This window comes from Giraffa tippelskirchi, chromosome 13, assembly GCF_054371585.1.
Source record: "Giraffa tippelskirchi isolate mGirTip1 chromosome 13, T2T-mGirTip1v1.2.pri, whole genome shotgun sequence".
In the NCBI taxonomy this organism is placed as follows: Eukaryota; Metazoa; Chordata; class Mammalia; order Artiodactyla; family Giraffidae; genus Giraffa; species Giraffa tippelskirchi.
In genome coordinates, this window is record NC_137287.1 from 94,060,794 (window position 1) to 94,081,318 (window position 20,525).

Below are 20,525 nucleotides of genomic sequence, written 5' to 3' on the forward strand. Positions count from 1 at the left end.
TAGTAAAAACTATTTTGATCATAAACATAGTCTGCTTTTTTCCTGTATATTTATCTGTCTTCTATACTGTAGTAAATAAAATGCATTTGCCTATCTTGGGAACCTTTCACAGAGGTAAAGTTTAAATGTCAGATCATTCAGTTCAGTCGCTCAGTCGTGTCCAACTCTTTGCGACCCCATGAACCGCAGCACGGCAGGCCTCTCTGTCCATCACTAACTGCCAGAGTCTACCCAAACCCATGTCCATAAACGTCAGATACCTGCTTTCAAACATGTCATAATTTGTGTGTGTGTGCTCAGTCACTAAGTTGTTTCCAACTCTTTTCAACCCCCTGGACTGTAGCCCACCAGGCTCCTCTGTCCATGGGATTTTCCAGGCAAGAACGCTAGAGTAGATTGCCATTTCCTCCTCCAGGGGATCTTCCTAACCTAGGGATCAAGCCTGCATCTCCTGTATATTCTGCATTGGCAGGAGGATTCTTTACCACTGGGCCACCTGGAAAGCCCCTGTCATAACTCAGGCAATTATATTAAGACATTCATGCTCAATTTTTCGTTTTACTCAATGAACATATTTTTACCTATTCATCTCAAAAAACTCTTCCAGGAATCAGCCAAAAACTTCTACTATGTAAGTATTCTACATAAAGTTTTCACCCAAAATAAAAACTTCACACAACATAAGCACATATTTTGTTGCCTCCTCCCATAATCCTATCTATTTTCCCTGTCACAAAATCAAGAAATTAATAACTGCCATTCAATGACTTGGCTCTACTACACTTAATCAACACAGGACAGTTCTAACTGCAGTAACCTCAACGTTCCACATAGTGGGCCACTCATGGAATGAATTTCTGATAAAAACTGGGGACCAGCATCTCATTACATGATACAGTATTTCCCAGACCATTCTCCACTTTCATCATCAACACTTACTGAGTATTCACCAAATAACAGGTTCTACAAATATGCAGGGACATCACTGTCCTCACCTGCCTGCTACTGGACCCATTTTCTGGTGACATTATGTGTGTTTTCTTTTCTCCTTTCCCTTCTCAGTCCATGCCATCTTATGGAGTTGGACCTCAACCCCCATCTCCAAGAGGTACTCAACTCAGGTCTGACTGGTCAGAACATCCCCAGGACCTGAGCCACAGTGACTGCTTCAGTAAAGGACAAGTGAGACTCTCACCCCTCCTTATCTGTTACACGCTCCTAAGGAAGAGCTACTCTTTTCTAGTTTGATTTAGCTTCTGGAGACATCACATGAAGAAAGCCTCTCTGCAAGTGAGGCCAGTAAAGAGGCAAGGAGAGAGACTAACTGGTTGCTTGGATTTAGCCACATATGAAGCCAACAATATTCCCTGGACTTTTCTGTCATATAAACCAATAAATCTCTTTTTCTCTGAAGTTTGCCTGAGTTGGACATCTATCAAAAATAGAATTCTGACAGAAAGTGTATCCAATACAATTCACAAATAGAGTGACAATTAATGAGCCTTTGAATGTGGAACTAGATAAAAAAAAAAAAAAGCTGAAGTATAGGACAGTGAGAACAGCCTGATCCCAAGCTGGAAGTTGGCAATCCTAGTTATGTGGAATCAAAGAAACAAGTTAAAAACACTGCCTGTGGTAACTTAGGATTTGCATCATGTGCCCAACATGACTGGGAACATTGCGAGACTCAGTATTAAAAAGTCAGTATTTCAGACCATGTTATCAAGTTCAAGAGGATAAGGTCCAGGTAGGGGTGAAACAGATGAAGGGAATTTAAAGTTACAAATACCTAGTTATAAAATAAGCCACAGGTACGCAATTTATGGGGCTTCCCAGGTGTCTCAGTGGTAAAGAATCCACCTACCAATGCAGGAAGATGCAGGAGATGTGGGTTTGATCCCTGGGTTGGGAAGATTCCCTGGAGGAAGAAAAGGCAACCCACTCTGGTATTCCTTCCTGGAAAACTCCATGGACAGAGAAGACTGGTGGGCTGCAATCCATGGGGTCTCAAAGAATCAGACACGCTAAGCAACAGAGCAAGCATGCATATAATAAACAGCATAAGGAATATGGTCAATAATATTGTAGTAATTTTGTATAGAACAGTTATTAGACCTATCATAGCGATCATGATACTAATGTAATATTGTACATAAACTATATTTCAATTAAAAAACAAAAACAGGGAATATCAGTGGTGGTCCAGTGGTTAGGACTCCTCACTTTCACTGCCAATAGTAAGGATTTGATCCCTGATCAGGGAATACTGCAAGGTGCACAGCACAGCTTGGAATAGAATGGAATATACCAAACAAGAGGATAAAGCCCAAACTCCTTTGTGTGGAATATAAAGATTTCAAAGAGGACTTCCCTGGTGGTCCAATGGTTAAGAATCTGCCTGCCCATATGAAAGACACACAGGGTCAACCTCTAGTCCAGGAACCAGGATCCCACATGCCACAGGGCAACGAAGCCCGTGAACCACAACTATTGAGCCTCCATTACAGGGCTCAAACGCCGCAACTCCTGACCCCACATGCTGCAACTACTGAAGCCCATGAACTCTAGAGCCGCAACAAGAGAAACCATCACAATGAGAAGCTTGTGCACTGCAATCAGCAAGTAGCCCCTGCTCACCACAACTGGAGAAAGCCCACAGGCAGCAACAAAGAACCCATGCACCACAATGAAGACTCAGCACAGTCAAAAACAAACAATTAATTAATTTAAAAAATACTTTAATGATCTGGCTTATGTCCCTCTGTATATTAGGGATTGTTCTATACTGTAAGGGATAGGAAATCTAAATCCGACTTAAGAAAAATGTGGCCTGTAGTACCTCATAAAACCAAAAAGCACAGCTTCAGTCAAGGACTTATCCAGAGATTCAGAATATCATCAGGTCTCCAGCTCCATTGTTCTACCATAGTCTCTCTTCTAGGAATTGCTCTGACCTGAAGTGGGCTCCAATCACAACAGCAATGCTAGCTATCCTAGTTCCAGGCCCTACATCCTCACCACACGAACAGAAGACAGCAACACATCTCCTTCATAAATGCCCACAGAAGAAGAGAGGTCTCCAGCAAAAGTCCTGAGATTCACTCTGACAGAGTCACCTTAGGTCACATGCCTACTTCAAAACAATCCCCAAAGTCAGAGACTAGCATGCTCTGATGGCTTAGCCTAGGTTAAGGATGCACCTTGAAGCTGGAGGTGACTGAAAAGGGAAAACCAATTACCCCTTTCAGTCTCACACCTTTCCATTGTATCTCTTACAAGTTATGCTCCAGTGACACCCATTTATGTTGAGTTCTCTAAGTGTTGTGAGTTGAACTATGCCACTGCAAAGGATATGTTGAAGTCCTAACCACACTATAGCTGTGAATGTGACCTTATCTGGAAACAGGGCCTTTGCAGATTTACTTAAGAGAATGTCATATTCATACATCTAATGACTGGTGTCCTTACAAGAAGAGACCTACAGGGAGAGTGCCATGTGAGAAGGAAGTGATGGAAGCAGAAACTGAAGAGACTCATCTACAAGCCAAGGAATGCCAAGCATTGCTGGCAACTTCAGAAGCTAAGAGAAAAGCATGGAACAAATTCTCCCTTGGAAACTTAAGAGACAGCATCACCCTGTCAACACCTGATTTCAGGGTTCTGAACTCCACAACTGGGAGAGATTAAATTTCTGATGTTTTAAGTCACCCAGTTTATAGTACCTTGTACCACAACCTTAGAAAACCAACACAACAAGTAAGAATAGTCCATGATTCTCTGACTTTGTACAAACTCTTTGCTCCTTCTGGAGTTTCCTCCCCCAGATTGTCTATTTACACTGAACTTCTCAGATCTGCCCAAATGTTCTCTTCTCTGTGACACTTTCCACCAGAACCCACAGCACAGTTAGTCTCTCCACCACACAATAGTCCAGTACTACATATTGCCCAAATTTATATTATTAAATTGTAAAAGCCTGTGCACATAGCTAACAATATCAACCCTTCAGAATTATGAACTCTTCAAGGGGAAAGCAAGACTTGATTCTAACTCACCTTCATAGCCTCAAGTCAGGGCACAGTATCTAACATATAGTAATCAATCAGAAGCTACTTATGAAATGAACAGGCTGATGGCTCATCTCAAATGATAACAAGCATGATTTCAGAGAATTGGCTATTCTCGATTATAGAGAACTGAAGATGGGCCTTGAGGTAGAATCAAGATAATGAAGAAAAGAAAGAATGTGGGGGTAGGGATGAAGAGGGGTGCTGAACTTAGCAAATATGCAGAAAAACTATTACAAAGTAGAAAGGTTGGGTTAGGGAAAAGAGGCTATATGTAAAGCATTTGAGGGCTTTCTGCTGAGGGTCATTTACAGATAATAAGAGGAGTTTAAAAAAAAAAAGAAAAACATTTCTGAGAAAGACAGCGACACAAGTTCTCAGGGGATTATACGACACAGGGTAGAATGGATCCTGGAGGTGCAAGACACCAACCAGAGTGCAAAAGAGGCAGGTCAGCAATGAGGCGAAGGGCCAGGTGCACTAGGGTGGCAGTGGAAAGAACAGAAAGGAACACATTTCTAAGACTTTAAAGAAGGGAGAATAAACCAAAAGAGCAAAAGACTACTAAGCTTTGATCTTTGGTTATCTAAACTAGGATTTGCTACTGAAATAAGAAGTACAAAGGAAAACATTTTTTTTAATACTTTTTTTTTTAATGATAACAAGTTTGGTCTTCAATATGGCTCAATATGAGGTAACAGCACAACATCCCAATAAAGATGCCCAGCAAGCAGTGGAAGACAAGATAATGAAATTTTGGAAAAATGAAAGGACAGAAAGACAAACATGGCAGTCATTCAGGTACCTTTCTAAAAGTCATAATACATATGACTTGAAACACATATACACAGCAGAATTTCATTCCTTCACTCAACAACAGTAACTGAGCACTCTGTCTCAGGCACTGCTCTAGGCTCTGGGAATAAAACAGTGAGCAAAACAGATAAAAATCCCTGCCCTCATGGGCTTATATTCTACTGGGAAAATTCATAAACATAAATTTAGGGCTTCAGACTACTTCCTCTTAGTAATTACCATAAACAAGATAAGTATTTATTTTACCTTCTTTTTTACCATATTTTATTTTCCAGAATTTTCACTTCACTAGTTACAAAAGTATATGCATATTCTCAGACCAGTAGCCAGACAGATTCAATGAATTTTTTTTTTTTATGCTAGCTTTCCTGTTGTAACAAACCTATTTTCCCTCTTTTGTTTCTCAAAGTGTTGGAGAAGAAAACGGCAACCCACTCCAGTATTCTTGCCTGGAGAATCCCATGGACAGAGGAGCCTGGAAGGCTATATAGTCCACGCGGTTGCAAGAGTTGGATGTGACTTAGCGACTAAACCACCACATAAGGTTCTCGGTAGGTTATTGTATTCCACCTGCCCAAAAGTTGTATGGCAGGAACTTAAAAGAATTAAATGGATATTAACTTCATAAATGAGCTTAACATCTTTTTTTTAGCTTAACATCTTTACTTTCTAACTTAATGGGATATATTTATCCTCTAAAGAAAAACTTCGATAGTGATATCACAAGTAGAAAAACATGATTAATGAATCACACAAAAATGAATGGAAGTGGCACTGCTCTGGAAATCATCCACAAAAGATTTCATAGTTATTTTTATTAAACTGACACCATTAACCTTATCCTCTGTAATTAATCATTTCTACAGTATCTTATGAGTCACTTCCCTGGTGGCTCAGATGATAAAAGCATCTGCTTGCAATGCAGGAGACCCGGGTTCAATCCCTGGGTCGGGAAGATCCCCTGGAGAAGGAAATGGCAACCCACTCCAGTATTCTTGCATGGAAAATTCCATGGACAGAGGAACCTCATAGGCTACAGTCCATGGGGTCCCAAAGAGTGGGACACGACTGAGCGACTTCACTTTCACTTTCTTTCACTTTCACAGTATCTTACATTTGGAAAAAAAATGAACTGACTTTCTAATTACAACCACACAATAATCCAAATTTTAAACAACACCCTCAGAGTTATCCTGAAGATTAAATGGTACAATATACATGGAAAAGTTTGGCCAGGTCCCTGGCATGTAGTATGGACTCAGGGATAATTTTAGTGAATCTAACCCTATTATTATCCTGTTTCTTTCAATTAATGAGAAAGATCTTACTACAACAATTGTAATACAGGATTTATGGAACTAAAAGGCTTAAAAAACACACCAACTTGATGCTGACCCAAACCAGAAAGGTATTCATTCTAATGTCTCTTAGTTTAATAACAAAGAAGTCTGTAAGTTAAATCAAGATTCAAACTAACATATAATCAAAACCAACATTTCACTCTTCCCCTAAAAAATCCTACAACGAAAAATTTAATGGAAGGTTTTTTAAAGACTATAGACAAAAGTTTCTCTTACTTTCATTTTTTAAAATGCAAATTTCAAAAGCCCACAAAATACAATGAAATTATCAGAATGAAGGTCTTAACTGTTTGCCCAGAAAAGAGCATTGACACTAGCTGGAACTGGCTCAAATGGAGCATCCACTACAACCTGGGAAGCCCCTTCACTCTCACATGACACCATCTGAGACAACCTGCATCAAGACTGCCTGTTCCCCCTAAAAAGTGGTTCTTTTCCAATCCTCTGGACCATCCTCATGGACACCTGGACCTGCTCTCTGTATCTGTAGATGACGATGACGATGACGCTAACACTTATACCTGTCCCACAGGTGGAAACTCTGAAAGTACTCCAACCTCAGTGTGTGCAAAATTAAACATCTCAAATCTGCTCCTCCTGTGTCCCTACATCTGTTAATGATATCACCATCCCATCAATCACCTAAGATAGGGTCTAGTTTTCATTCCCTCACCATCCCCCTCTCCTCCCAGAGCAAGCCAGTTTCAAAGAAAGATCAGTCATTCACCTGTATAATACCACCTAGCACCTATCCCCTCCTCCATTCCTACAGTTTATCTCAAGTTCTCATTACTTCTGATCTGACCCACACCAAGGTTCCAATCTAGTTGGCCATCATCTCTCATGCTTAAATGAGTCTACCTTCTCTGAACATTATAGACAGACTGATCAGGCAACATATGTCCCTCCCCACCCTGTGGGCCCCCATCGCCTACCAAGGCATCCTAAATTTTCAGAACTTAAAAAATTCCCCTCTGACCCAACTATACATTCACTTGATCATGGACGTGCTCAAATTCAAAATGCTTTGATCCCATCTTCAAAGGCCATTCCTGCTCTGGCTCCAATATGTAATGACTGTAATGTCATGAAAACAAGATGAACAATGCTATTCTATGGCTCATAGGCTAAAGGTCAAAACACTCAACCCAACCGACAGGGCTCCACGTGGCCTGGTTCCTGCCTATCCCTTCAGTCTTGCCATGCTTCGCTATGTTCTCTCTGCTCCAGCCACTTGGCTTTCTATCCATCCTGATATGATCCCTCTCATCTCCAAGCTTCTGTACACACTGGCCCCTTAGTGGACCACCTCCCATGTAGGTAGTGGGATTTCATCGTTCAGATCTCTACTCAAAAGCCACTTATTCAAACACTAACCTAACTTTTCCAAACTAAATCAAGTCCTCCATTTGCCCCCTTCTCTTCACTTCAATAGCTTTAAGAAAAATGATAAGAAATTGATTACTACTCGCAAACTAGAATGTAAGCTGTATAGAGCTGGACTGTGTCTGTCTTGTTAACCACTGTAATTTCATAACATAATCCAGAGTTGCCCTCAACAAGTTGTTGTAGATTAATGTAGTTCATGAGCCAGAATTATATTACCCAGAACCCTAAGTAAAGGTACAAGGCTGGCCTTACTGTACAAATCTATTTTGAAATCACTTGCTTTCTCCATAAACAACAAAGAGCTCATCTCCTCAATGTTCTCCAAGTTCCCTTGAAGATATGACATTACATGAGCCTATAATTCTACTGTTCCAAACTTCTCTCTCTCATTTCTCCTCTATATACCCTGGCACCAAAATATTTCACTTCTGGTCTCCACAATTTTGTTTGCATCCTTCGTTCCATCTGGAATTTTTTTTTCCAGCTCCACATTCCCAAATCCTACTTATCCTCAAAAGCTCAAAATCAGTGTCATCTCCTCCTCAAAATATCCCTGCATTCCCTCAGCTAATCACATCTTCTCCACTCCTGAATTCTCACAGGTTCTCCTTTGCCTCATTCAGGTCTCAGATCAAATGTCACTTCAAATGAGTGCCCTCTTCAAAAGTTACCAACTGGTTATAATTCTCTATCCTGTCTTATTTTCTTGACAGCGTTTACCATTAACTAAAATTATTTGTTATTTTCTTTCATCTGTTTACTTCTTAACTGTCTGTTTCCCTTCTAGAATGTGAGATCTATGAGAGCAGGGACCCAATCTGTCTTGTTCTCCGTATTTCCCCACTCCTCCACATCTGACATCAAAAATGTTCAGCAAATATCAGCCAAAGGCATGTAGTCCTTATGATTAGGGTTATCTATGTAACAGATTTTTCTCTAGCTATATTCCAAACTCCTTGTGGACCAGACCAAAGTCTGGCTAATCTATCTGTATTACCCAGCAATCCTTGCACAACGGAAGCAAATAATAGTTACTACTAATTAATGAATGATCTCTCCAAGAGGTACTGCCCTGAACCAGGCCAACTCAGAACTCCACATTCTCCAGAAACCAGGGCAAACAAGAACCTCCTTCGACACCCTCTCCACGACAGACCTTGTTCCAATCCGCCTCCTCCAGTGAGCGTCCAAAGGCTAGTTTCTTTACTTCCTTTAGCCAGTAATCACTGGTTCTTCTATCTCTAATGTATCACAGTCCAACCCGTTTCCCTTCTATCTCCAGACGACAAATCTCTCCAAAGGCCCTGTTCCTTCAGAGTACCCCACCATCTCCAATAAGTCCGGGAACTCATCAGACCCTGGAAAACGAGGGGATGTTCAAAAGAAGTGTTAAGGTAGGCTGGCTCTCTCACCTTTTCTTTTACCTCGTTTTTTCCGAAAAAGGCCCAGTTTCAGAGATTGGCTTTGATACTCTTCTAAGCTTTACGTCCCACGTAGCCTTCGTTCCTTTGGGGTGCCCCCACCCTTGCCTAGCACCTTTTCAACTTCTGGTACCGAAGACCCCAGGCCAGAGACGAAGATCTTCCCGGAAGCAAGTGGTCCTGAAACACGATGGGGCAGCCCTCCTCTCCCCACTTTCTGTGGGGCATCCGCCTCCGGCCTGGGGTCGTCTTGAGCGCCCCTTAGCCTCGACCTCCGATATTACCTCCCACTCACCTGAAGCGGCCCCCGCAGTGCTGGCATTGCTCGCCCACCCAGCCGGCGGGGCAGACACACTGGCCGGTGCCAGGGTTGCAGCGGCCGCCGTTGACACAGGGCCGGTCACATTCCTTGGCCTCGGCTGCGGCTGAGCCCGACACCGCCGCCGCTGCCGCCGCGGCCTCAGCTGCCCAGGGAAGTAGCAGCAGCGGCGGGAGCAGCAGCAGCAGCAGGCGCCGCCGCCGCCGTGGGAGGCGCAGCCCAGTCTGCAGCCCCGGCCTTCCAGCCCTAGTCGCGTCCCAGTCCCGACACCGCCTGCCGCTCCTGCTCGTGGGCGCTGGTGTCACCACAGTCCTCCTCAGCCTCGCCTCAGTCGCCGCCGCCACCATCTTCCCGGGGCTGAGACGGTGTCCGGTGAACACATATACCCACACACACACCGCACGGCCGGCTCTGCTTCGCCTGGCCGTGCGGGGCGGGACTGTGCGGACGGTGGCTCGGGCGGTCAATCCTGGGGGCGGGGCCAGAGCTGCGCGGGAGGCGGGGCCGGCGCGTGCGTGCGTGCGTGCGTGGGCGGGGCGCGCGGACTAGCGTTATCTGGAACGCGCTTCCCTAAAGGCGGACCTGTAACGCAATGTGTAGGGCTTAAGGAGTTGTCCCCGCCTCCCTCGACCTTGGTGGCCAGGAGCTCTCGCGCTCTAGTTCTATTCATTCGCTTCGAACGGCCGCTCCTGGGGAGTCCTGAAGCACCCTCTTCCCGTTGGTTGCTCGGAAGCCGGCCGAGTTGAGCGCTGCTGTCCAGGGACCCTGGTTCCAATCATCACTCTATCCCAAGTTTCGCTGCGGGGCAGAAGGGGCCTAGGAGTCTGAGTAGTGATGTGGTACTAGCTGTGGTACTGTAGGAGTGTTGCGTTCGAGCCTCTGCTTTGACTTCTGTAATACAGTGTTAACGAAGCAACACGTGTGTTAAGAACCTATGGTCAATGAATGCCTAGAACTGAAGACACAGCAAGGCTTTCGTTGATACAGCCTGATTCAGTAGCAAACCAGACCCCGCACTTTTAATTCTGTAGAGGAAGTTTGGGGTTACCTTGTTCCCCACTGTTTGCCCTCCAATAATCTCGAAAGAGCAGCATAAAATTAGGAACTGGAGCCTCCCCTTTTCCGCGTCCCGGCCCGCTTTAAACACACAGGTCTGCTCCTAGAGCCCTTCTCGTCAAGTAGTATGTTACTTTGGAAATCCACAATGAAACATGCCTGCTGACAGTATAACCTTGTATGGTCCCCAACCCTGGAATCTGGACGGACCTGTGACTGGATTTAACCAAGAAGAAAGTGGGGGAAGTGATGATGTGCATGTTCCAAGTCTGAGCCTTAAGAACAACGTAGCAATCCTGATTTTGAGCTCCTGATAGTCCTGAGCTGCAGCTTCTTTTCCACTGTGCTACAAAGAGAGCATTTGGAGGAAAAGTAGGAGCCCAATTAACACCAAGAACTGAGATCCCAGACACAAAAATCTGGTAGATCCATCCCAGCTGCGGGACCAAGTCAGTGAAGAAAGAAGCCCTTGTTGCAGCCACCTGGGCGTTTCCACGTTACCTAGAAGAGACAAGTCTTTCCTACTTTGCTTTATCTAAAATCCTGAGAAATTATACACTGGCTTCTGTTTTAAGCCTCCAAATTTTAGAGAGATTTGTTACTCACCAATAGATAACAAGAACATTGTCTGACATAAGCCTTGTGCTGTGATAGATATTCCATGGCAGCTGTCTCAGAGTTTGGGCACCTTGCAGTCCCTTGGAAACAAAGAAAGGCCCTCGCACACTTTGAAGCTTCTCTTCATAGAACACAGAATTCTAAAATTCTAGGATGTACCTTATATCCAGTTCCTGACCTTCCTCATTCTGCATCCCCCTGAAGCCTGGTAAAGCTGAACTGCACAACAGCCTGCTTGCCACCCACACATCCCTCCTATTCTTACATGAAACCCATGTTTGCCTAGGCCCTAGCGCTGGTATTCTGGTTTGTAGGTTGTGTTTTTGCTACAGTGTCCTACATGGGGATAAGTACGGATGAGACAGGAAAATGGAATATGTGGCCCTATCATGGGTCAGGCTGACATGCAGCCATGCCTTGGCTTCAGGAAGCAATGTTCCTCCAGGCCATAAATGGAACCAGCCTATTCTACCACTCCCCACAGCAAGACTGAGCCCAGGGTGAGAAGTTTCACATGACTTTCCCAACACATGAGGTTAACAGGAAATGGCTTGCATCTATACAACGACAGTATGACTATTATTGCTTCAAAGCTCTCAAACCTTGCTGCAACAAACATTCTTTTTCTTACTTCCTTAATTTATTCCCTTCTCTAGTTCTTTTTCCTTAGCCTTCAAACATGCTCAAATTATCTTGTCCTTAAAAAACAAACAAAATATTTTCTTGTGAAGGGAAGTACTGACATTTTCTTTCTAAGGAGAAAGAGGCCATACTGTTGTCAGAGTCCGCTATACTTTATGTATGATGCATTAAAGATGGCTACAAATTCTTTTACAGTCTTTCAGTGGAAAGATGGGGACTAATCCCCCAGTCCTTGAATCTGGGGTGGCCTTAGTGATTTATTTAATCAATAGACTATGATAGAAGTGATGGGCAGAGAATTTGAGTCTAGGTCATAGGAAGTTTTGCAGTTTCCTTCTAAGTGGCTCAGAGCACATACTCTGGGGAAATCCAGCTGCCTTAAAAGAAGTCTAGCTCCTCTGAGACTTCAGTTCAGTTACTCAGCTGTGTCTGACTCTTTGCAACCCCATGGACTGCAGAATGCCAGACTTCCCTGTCCTTCACCATCTCCCAGAACTTGATCAAATTCATGTCTATCGAGTCGGTGATGCCATCCAACCATCTCATCCTCTGTCATCCCCTTTTCCTCCTGCCTTCAATCTTTCCCAGCATCAGAGTATTTTTCAATGAGCCAGCGCTTTGCACTAGGTGGCCAAAGTATTGGAGCTTCAGCTTCAGCATCAGTCCTTCCAATGAATATTCAGGGTTGATTTCCTTTAGGATTGACTGGCTTGATATCCTTGCAGTCCAAGGGACTCTCAAGAGTCTTCTCCAAAGCCACAGTTCAAAGGCATCAATTCTTCAGCGTGCAACCTTTTTAATTGTCCAGCTCTCACATCCATACGTGACTCCTGGAAAAACCACAGTCATCTGTATATAATTCTGAGTGGGTTCTGATACTATAATATCCAGTCACTCGTAATGAAAGGGATCACTGCTGCTCCGAAAGTACATATGCAGGACTCCTTATGCCTTATCACCTAGATTCTGTGGCTGTTCTACCTGAAATCCCATGCCACTTTTTTCTCCACTAGTCCTTGTCAAGGCAGCTACCTCCAGGTCCCAGAAAAGTTAAGATCAATAGGCAAGAATTCTTAGCCTTTGATATGGAACTAACCGTTCTAAGCTCAGATTCTAAATAACATAGTTCTTATCAGCTGCTCGGCCAAGGTTATTTGCCACTAAGATGGTATGAAGTAGTCTCTGCTGGTGTTTTGGGCTTTTGTTTTTTTTCCCTCAAGAAAAGCATTCTCTTTGTGTGGTCCTTTTGCTCTCTCCAATTTCAAGTCATCATTTTCTATATCTTTGCTTGCATTATAGCATTATCTTCAGGTCATGGACATGAATGATTTTTTATAGTTTTTAATTTATGCAATGTCTTAGGTCCATTTCCCCAAGAGCAGAGCCTGAAATAGAATTTGAGTATACAATTTGTTGGGAGAGTACTCTTAGGAGAAAGACAATGAAGGAAGCAGGGAAGGTAGCTGATCAAGAATGCAGTCTTATCTGGAACTTCAGCCTGATCCTATGGAGAGTTATGGAGCATGAATTGTACCATAGAGTTGATACCATCCTGAGGCAAAAGGGCCAGTATTTTGTACACATGTTTCATTTAGCAGCCTTCACTCAGCAGTAAGAAGGATCCAGTAAAGGAAATTGGGAGGGGTACTAGCAGTTTACTGCAAACCATGAATATTTACTGAGCATTGTAAACCAAGGAGAAATGCTCCCCTGTAAGATCAATCTGATTAGCTGTCTGACAGTCCCTAAACATCAGAAGACCTTGCTCTGAACTGTTTGAAATATCAACATATTTTAGTATGCCAAAGGTCTTATACTTTTAGTCTACGTGAAATGAAGTAATTCCTTGATTACAGATGTCAGATCTTACCTAACTGTTTAAGTTCTATATTGCCTAAGAAAAAGACTGATCCTGAAACTTTCTAATAATCACAGCTGGGAGGGTTCTAGGAATGAACCTCAGTTGGGTAGCAGCTCCCATATGAGGGATAGATAACCTACAAACATAAGATCCCAATACTCCTTAGCAGGGTCTAAGGGAAAGTATTTAGGAACACTTGACCTGGGAGCACAGAGCTATGGCAGAGCTCCTAGTGGCCTCCATAAACAAGCCCCACAAATATAAAGTAGCCTTTATATCAACTCAAGGGACAAAGTCCAGTCTTGGGAAGAGATAACCAATTTAAATGCAGAGGTCTTGAAATTTCTATTGGACGAACACGCCCACTTCCTCAAATTTCTACAGTAGAGAACTAAAAAGCTTCTCCTGTACGTAGATTAAATGTTATGAAAACAGTAATAGCATTAAAAAACAATTGTCCTTGCTAAATAGTATACCGATGAAGAATGACTTCAAATTAGAGCTTCCCAAAACTAAAGCCATTTCCCCTCAGGTTTATTGAGATATGATTACATAACAGTAATGTATACATTTTAGGTGTACAGCATACTGATTTCATTTTCATACATCATGAAACGATTATCACAATAAGTTTAGTAGAACATCTATCATCTCATATAGATATAAAATTAAAGAAACAGAAAAAATACTTTTCCTTATAGTCAGAATTCTTAGGATTTACCTTCTTAACAATTTTCATATATAATACACAAGAGTTTACTGTATTAATCATGCTGCATATTACATTTGTAGCACTTATTTATCGTATATGTAGAAGTCTGTACCTTTTGAATGCCTTCAATCCAATTCCACCCCCACCCCCCAACAACCTCCTCCTCTGGTAACCACAAATTTGATCTCTTTTATGATAAGTTTATTTGTTTTTGAAGTATAATTGACCTGAAACGCTGTATTAGTTCCTAGCGTACAACATAGGGATTGGTATTTCTATAGCTTCCAAAAAGACCACCATAATAAGTCTCGGTACCATCTATCGCCATAAAGGTATTATATTATTATTGATTGCTTTCCCCACACTGTACATTCCATTGTTGTTGTTGTTCAGTCACTTCAATACCCCATGGACTGCAGCAAGCCAGGCTTCCCTGTCCTTCACTATCTCCTGGAGTTTGCTCAAACTCATGTCCATTGAGCTGATGATGCCATCCAACCATGTCATCCTCTGTCACCTCTTCTCTTGCCCTCAATCTTTCCCAGCATCAGGGTCTTTTCCAATGAGTCAGCTCTTCGCATCAGGTGGCCAAAGTACTGAGCTTCAGCTTCAGCATCAGTCCCTCCAATGAATATTCAGGACTGATTTCCTTTAGGATGGACCGATTAGATCTCCTTGCAGTCCAAGGGTCTCTCAAGAGTCTTCTCCAACACCACAGTTCAAAAGCATCAATTCTTTGGCACTCAGCCTTCTTTATGGTCCAACTCTTATATCCATACATGACTACTGGAAAAATCATAGCTTTGACTATTTGGAAGTTTGTCGGCAAAGTGATGTCTCTGCTCTTTAATATGCTATCAAGGTTGGTCATAGCTTTTCTTCCAAGGAGCAAGCGTCTTTTAATTTCATGGCTACAGTCACCATCTACAGTGATTTTAGAGCCCAAGAAAATAAAGTCTCTCGCTGTTTCCATTGTTTTCCCATCTATTTGCCATGAAGTGATGTGATAGATGCCATGATGTTAGTTTTTTTGAAAGTTGAGTTTTAAGTCAGCTTTTTCACTCTTCTCTTTTACCTTCATCAAGAGGCTCTTTAGTTCCTCTTCGCTTTCTTCCATAATGGTGGTGTCATCTGCATATCTAAGGTTATTGGTATTTCTCCCTGCAATATTGATTCCAGCTTGTGCTTCATCCAGCCCAGTGTTTTGCATGATGTACTCTGCATAGAAGTTAAATAAGCAAGGTGACAGTATACAGCCTTGACGTACTCCTTTCCCAATTTTGAACCAGTCCATTGTTCCATGTCTGGCTCTAACTGTTGCTTCTTGACCTGCATACAGATTTCTCAGGAGGCAGGTAAGGTGGTCTGGTATTCCCATCTCTTGAAGAATTTTCCACAGTTTGTCATGATCCACACAGTCAAAGGCTTTAGCATAGTCAAGGAAGCAGAAGTAGATGTGTTTCTGAAATTCTCTTGCTTTTTCTGTCATCCAGGGAATGTTGGCAATTTGATCTCTTGTTCCTCTGTCTTTCCTCCAGCTTGTACATCTGTAAGTTCTTGGTTCATGTACTGTTGAAGCCTAGCTTGAAGGATGTTGAGCATTGCCTTGCTAGCATGTGAAATGAGCACAATTGTATGGTAGTTTGAACATTCTTTGGCATTGCCCTTCTTTGGGATTGGAATGAAAACTGACCTTCTCCAGTCCTGTGGCCACTGCTGAGTTTTTCAAATTTGTTGATATATTGAGTGCAGCACTCTGACAGCATCATCTTTTAGGGTTTGAAATAGCTCAACTGGAATTCCATCACCTCCACTAGCTTCATTCATAGTAGTGCTTCCTAAGGCCCACTTGACTTCACACTCAGGATGTCTGGCTCTAGATGAGTGACCAGACCATCATGGTTATCTCAGTCATTAAGATCTTTTTTGCGCAGTTCTTCTGTATATTCTTGCCATTTCTTCTTAATTTCTTCTGTTTCTGTTTGGTCCTTAATATTTCTGTCCTTTATTGTTCCCATCTTTGCATGAACTGTTCCCTTGGTATCTCTAATTTTCTTGAAGAGATCTCTAGTCTTTCCTGTTCTATTATTTTCCTCTATTTCTTTGCATTTCATACCTGTGACATTTATTTTGTAGCTGCAAGGTTTTCCTTCTTAATTTCCTTCACCTATTCTTCTCCTCCCACCCCACTCCTGAAGCTACCCTTTTGATAAAACTTCTCAGAATTATAGGTAACAACCTGTATTAGTTTTCTGTGAATGCTATAACAAATCATCAAAAACTCAGTAGCAAAAACAACAGGAATTTATTCCCTTACATTTCTGGGTTTCAGCAGGGCTGCATTCCCTCTGGAGACTTTAGGGGAGAATCCTTCCTTGACTGTTCTAGCTTCTGGTGGCTATTGGCATTCCTTGTCCTCCTTGGCTCGCGGCCACATCACTCCAATTTTTGTCATCACACTGTCTTCTCCTCTGTGTTCTCTTCTCCTGTGTGTATCTCTTATAAGTACCATTGTTGTTAGACCAAGGGCCCACCTAGGTAATCCAGAATGATCTTGTTATCTCAAAATCCTTAATTAATTTCATCTACAAAGACACTTTTCCAAATACACTAATATTCATGGGTTCTTGGGCAAGAATGTGGACAAATCTTATGGGGCACCACTGTTCAGCCCTATACATGAAATCAACTCATTCAATTTATTCATGTATGCAGCTAGTATTTATTGAGTGGCTGCTATGAACTAAAGATTGATCTAGGCTCTGGGGAGGCAACAGTGAAAAAACGTATAAAAGAAAATCCTCACATCCATTAGAATGGCTACTATCAATCAAACAAACAAAATACAGAAAATAGAAAATGACAAGAATATGGAGAAATTGGAACCTTTGTGCACCATTAGCGTGAATGTAAAATGGTATAGCTGTTATGGTGACTGGTTTGGCAGTTCCTGGAAACATTAAAAATAGAATTACCATACGGGCCAGCAATATCATTTGTGGGTGTATATGTATATATACATGCAAAATAATTGAAAGCAGGATCTTGAAGAGATATTGTACACTCATGTTCACTGCAACATTATTTTTGTACAATAGCCAAAAAGGTAGAAGCAATCCGAGCATCCATCAGTGGATGAGTGGATAAATAAAATGTGGTAAATAAGTACAGTGGAATAATATTCAGCCTTAAAGAGGAAAGAAATTCTGACATATGCTACAACATGGATGAATCTTGAAGACGTTATGTTAAGTGAAATAAGTCAGCCACAATCATGTATGATTCCTCTTACATGAGGTAACCATGGGGAGGAGAAAGTGGGCCCTGGTTATTTAATAGATATAGAGTTTGAGTTTTGCAAGATGAAAAAGTTCTGGACAACAATATGAATCTACTTAATACTACTGAACTGTATACTTAGAAATGTCAAGAGGAGCTTACCTGGTGGTCCAGTGGTTAAGAATCTACTTTGCAATGCAGTGGACATGGGTTCAATCCCTGGTCAGGAACTAAGATCCCATGTTGTGGGGCAGCTAAGCCCACACACTGCAATTACCAAGCTGGCACACCTCAACTAGAAAGAAGCCTGTGTGCTGCAACTGAGACCTGATACAGCCAAAAATAAATAAATAAATATAGTTTTAAAAAACGGTTAAGATGATAAATTTTATGATATGTGTTTTTTTTTTTAACCACAGTTAAACAATTTTAAATGGAGAAGGAAATGGCAACCCACTCCAGTATTCTTGCCTGGAGAATCCCAGGGACGGCGGAGCCTGGTGGGCTTCTGTCTATGGGGTCGCACAGAGTCGAACACGACTGAAGCGACTTAGCAGCAGCCGCAAACAATTTTAAAATTGTGTTTAAAAATCCCCTGCCTTCATAGAACAGCTAATTAGGTGGCTACAGAGATAGAGATATATAGATTTTTTTTTTTCAGGCCACACCACTTGACTTTCAGGATCTTAGTTCCCTGACCAGGAATTGAGCCCCAGCCCCAGCAGTGAAAGTGCCAAGTCCTAACCACTGGACCTCTAGAGAAGTCCCTCAACTGACTTCTTACACTATAGATTAGTTTTGCTAGTTTTTTACTTTATGTAAATGTAATGCTACAATATGGACTCTTTTGTGACTGTCTTTCACTTAGCATTATGTTTGTGAGTCTCACCCATATTGCTGTATATAGTAGCTCATTTTTTTTATTTCTCTATAATGAACAGAGTAGGAATCTCACACAGATCTCTTGATGAACATATGCTCACGTTTCTGTTGGGTACAGAAGACATACTGATGAATGTTTAACAACCAGCTTGCTAGGGAGAAAAAGCCTCCAGGTGTAGCATTTGTTGATTGCTACGGTGTAAATACTCCCATCACGACCTATTTCAGGCTACCAATATGATGTCACTGAAAGTGGTGCTGGGAAACCATGCACAGAATCTGCTCCCACAAGCCAGTGGGAATCAGCTCCAGCACTATGAATGCCTAGAACGCTACCAAGAAACAGATTCCAGAACAGAATTAGTGCAAGAGACTTATTAGGGGAAACACCTGTGAAGGATAATGAGCAAGGGAGCAAGAAAAGGCAGGGAGAGGACTCAGATTGGAATAAAACTCTGACAGCTGTGAAAGAAGGGGGACGGAAAGGTTGATTAAGAGTCTCAGAATGCAGGCAGTTGCAAGAAAGCCTTGTGTGGTCCGATGGAGAGTGCTGAAGGCAAAGATGCTGATTAGAGTAGTCCTGAATCTCATAGTACGAGGACTCCATTAGCACAAGGGTGGTGGTGGAGCCAGAACATGGCAGCTGGGCTGCCGGTTACACTCCACACAGCAGGAGCTCCAAGCACTGTATTTTCACAACCTTCACACCTGACAGTATTCCCTTGTGCCACCTCCCGGAGATGAGTGGGATGGCTTCTCGGTGTCCTCTCTTGACATCCTACTTTTCACAAGTTGGATGAACAACTCTGACTTGTTTGGAAGCTGAGCTGGCCACTTGAGACTGAATAAACCATAGGTCCCTTGGGTAACATTAAAAAAGAGAGAGGGATTCTAGAGGAAGACACCAGATTTCCTCCTAATTAGGGCAGGTAAGTGTTCTAATTATTGATTAAAGTAATAGGAGTTGACCATATTTTATTCTTAACTGATGATTTGTATCTTACTGATTACATAAGGAAAGAACAGAAAAATGGACTTAGCTGGTCAGAAATAGAAGCTAGAAAAGAACTTATAATCCAAGTTACAGTTAGCTATTGAACTAAAAGTAATGTGGTGCTTTATAAAAAAAAAACTGTCCACAAATTCTTTGATACTCCCTTTATCTTTATAAGTTGGAGTTTAGTTCCTCTCTCTAGAATGTAGGCCAGATTTTAGTGACTCACTTCTAACAAATAGAATGTGGTAGGATGTGACCATACAAAGGATAGTCAGTACCCCTCTCTCTCCCCACAACCCTTTTCTTTCTCTCTTCACTTGCTTTGGAAAAAGCCAGTCCTCACGTCACAAGGTCACTCAAACAGCCCATGGAAAGGCCCAGATGGTGAGGAATTGAGGCCTCATATCAAGAGCCAGCATGAACTTGCCAGATATGTGTGTGAGTCAACTTGAAAGTTGATCTTTTAGCCCCAGTCAAGGCTTCAGATGGTGGCAGCCCTGGTCAACATCTTAACTGACCTCTTGAAAGACCCTAAACTAGGATTGCCTAGTCAAGTTGCCCTCAGATTTCTGACCCACAGGACCCATGAGAATAGCAAATTGTTGTTGTAACCCCCTAAATTTAGGGGTAATTTATCGCTTGGCAAAAGAAAGTAAAACAGGCAAAAAGTGTTTGGAAGCCCCCTGCATACAACCAAAGCCATATCAGACAATGTTAACATTGAGACAATATGGCAAACCCATGGAAGATGTTCATTTCCTCATTTCCTGCTCTTAGAGAAGACTTCTCCTCTCCAAGCTGACTCTCATCAAAATTCACTGTCCCGGTACCACTAGAAACACCATCTCTGTTTCTAGAGCTTGCCCAAGGCCCTAATACAGATTACTGCCAGAGTTGTGATCAAGGCCTCGGATGCCTACACAGAGATCCCCATTTCATGTTGCTGCTGAGCCACTGGCACTAGCTCCCATCATCTGAGAAGCCACTGGCAGCGATGCAGACTTCCTTACAGTGAAGTGGTTCTTGCATTCACTTGTACTGTGACTGTGGCAAGAACCCCAAGGTCGGGGAGGAGTGGCAGGTAACCCTGTATGCAAAGTCAGCA

At 42.4% G+C, this 20,525-nt stretch overlaps 2 protein-coding genes across 3 annotated transcripts in view; both read right to left on the reverse strand.

Moving 5' to 3' along the window:
* Positions 1 to 9,808, reverse strand: part of ATRN (attractin) — a 174,077-nt gene extending 164,269 nt beyond the window's left edge. For both annotated transcript variants that reach the window (XM_081558874.1, XM_081558873.1), the window contains exon 1: positions 9,350 to 9,808. In XM_081558874.1, the coding sequence (XP_081415000.1) occupies positions 9,350 to 9,720 (371 nt within the window). In that variant the 5' untranslated portion in view covers positions 9,721 to 9,808. The remainder of the gene's footprint in view (positions 1 to 9,349) is intronic.
* Positions 9,809 to 16,551: 6,743 nt separating this feature from the next.
* LOC145530970 (uncharacterized) overlaps positions 16,552 to 20,525 on the reverse strand; it is a 43,746-nt gene continuing 39,772 nt past the window's right edge. The window contains exon 4 of the mRNA XM_081552292.1: positions 16,552 to 16,796. Within this exon, the coding sequence (XP_081408418.1) occupies positions 16,647 to 16,796 (150 nt within the window). The 3' untranslated portion in view covers positions 16,552 to 16,646. The remainder of the gene's footprint in view (positions 16,797 to 20,525) is intronic.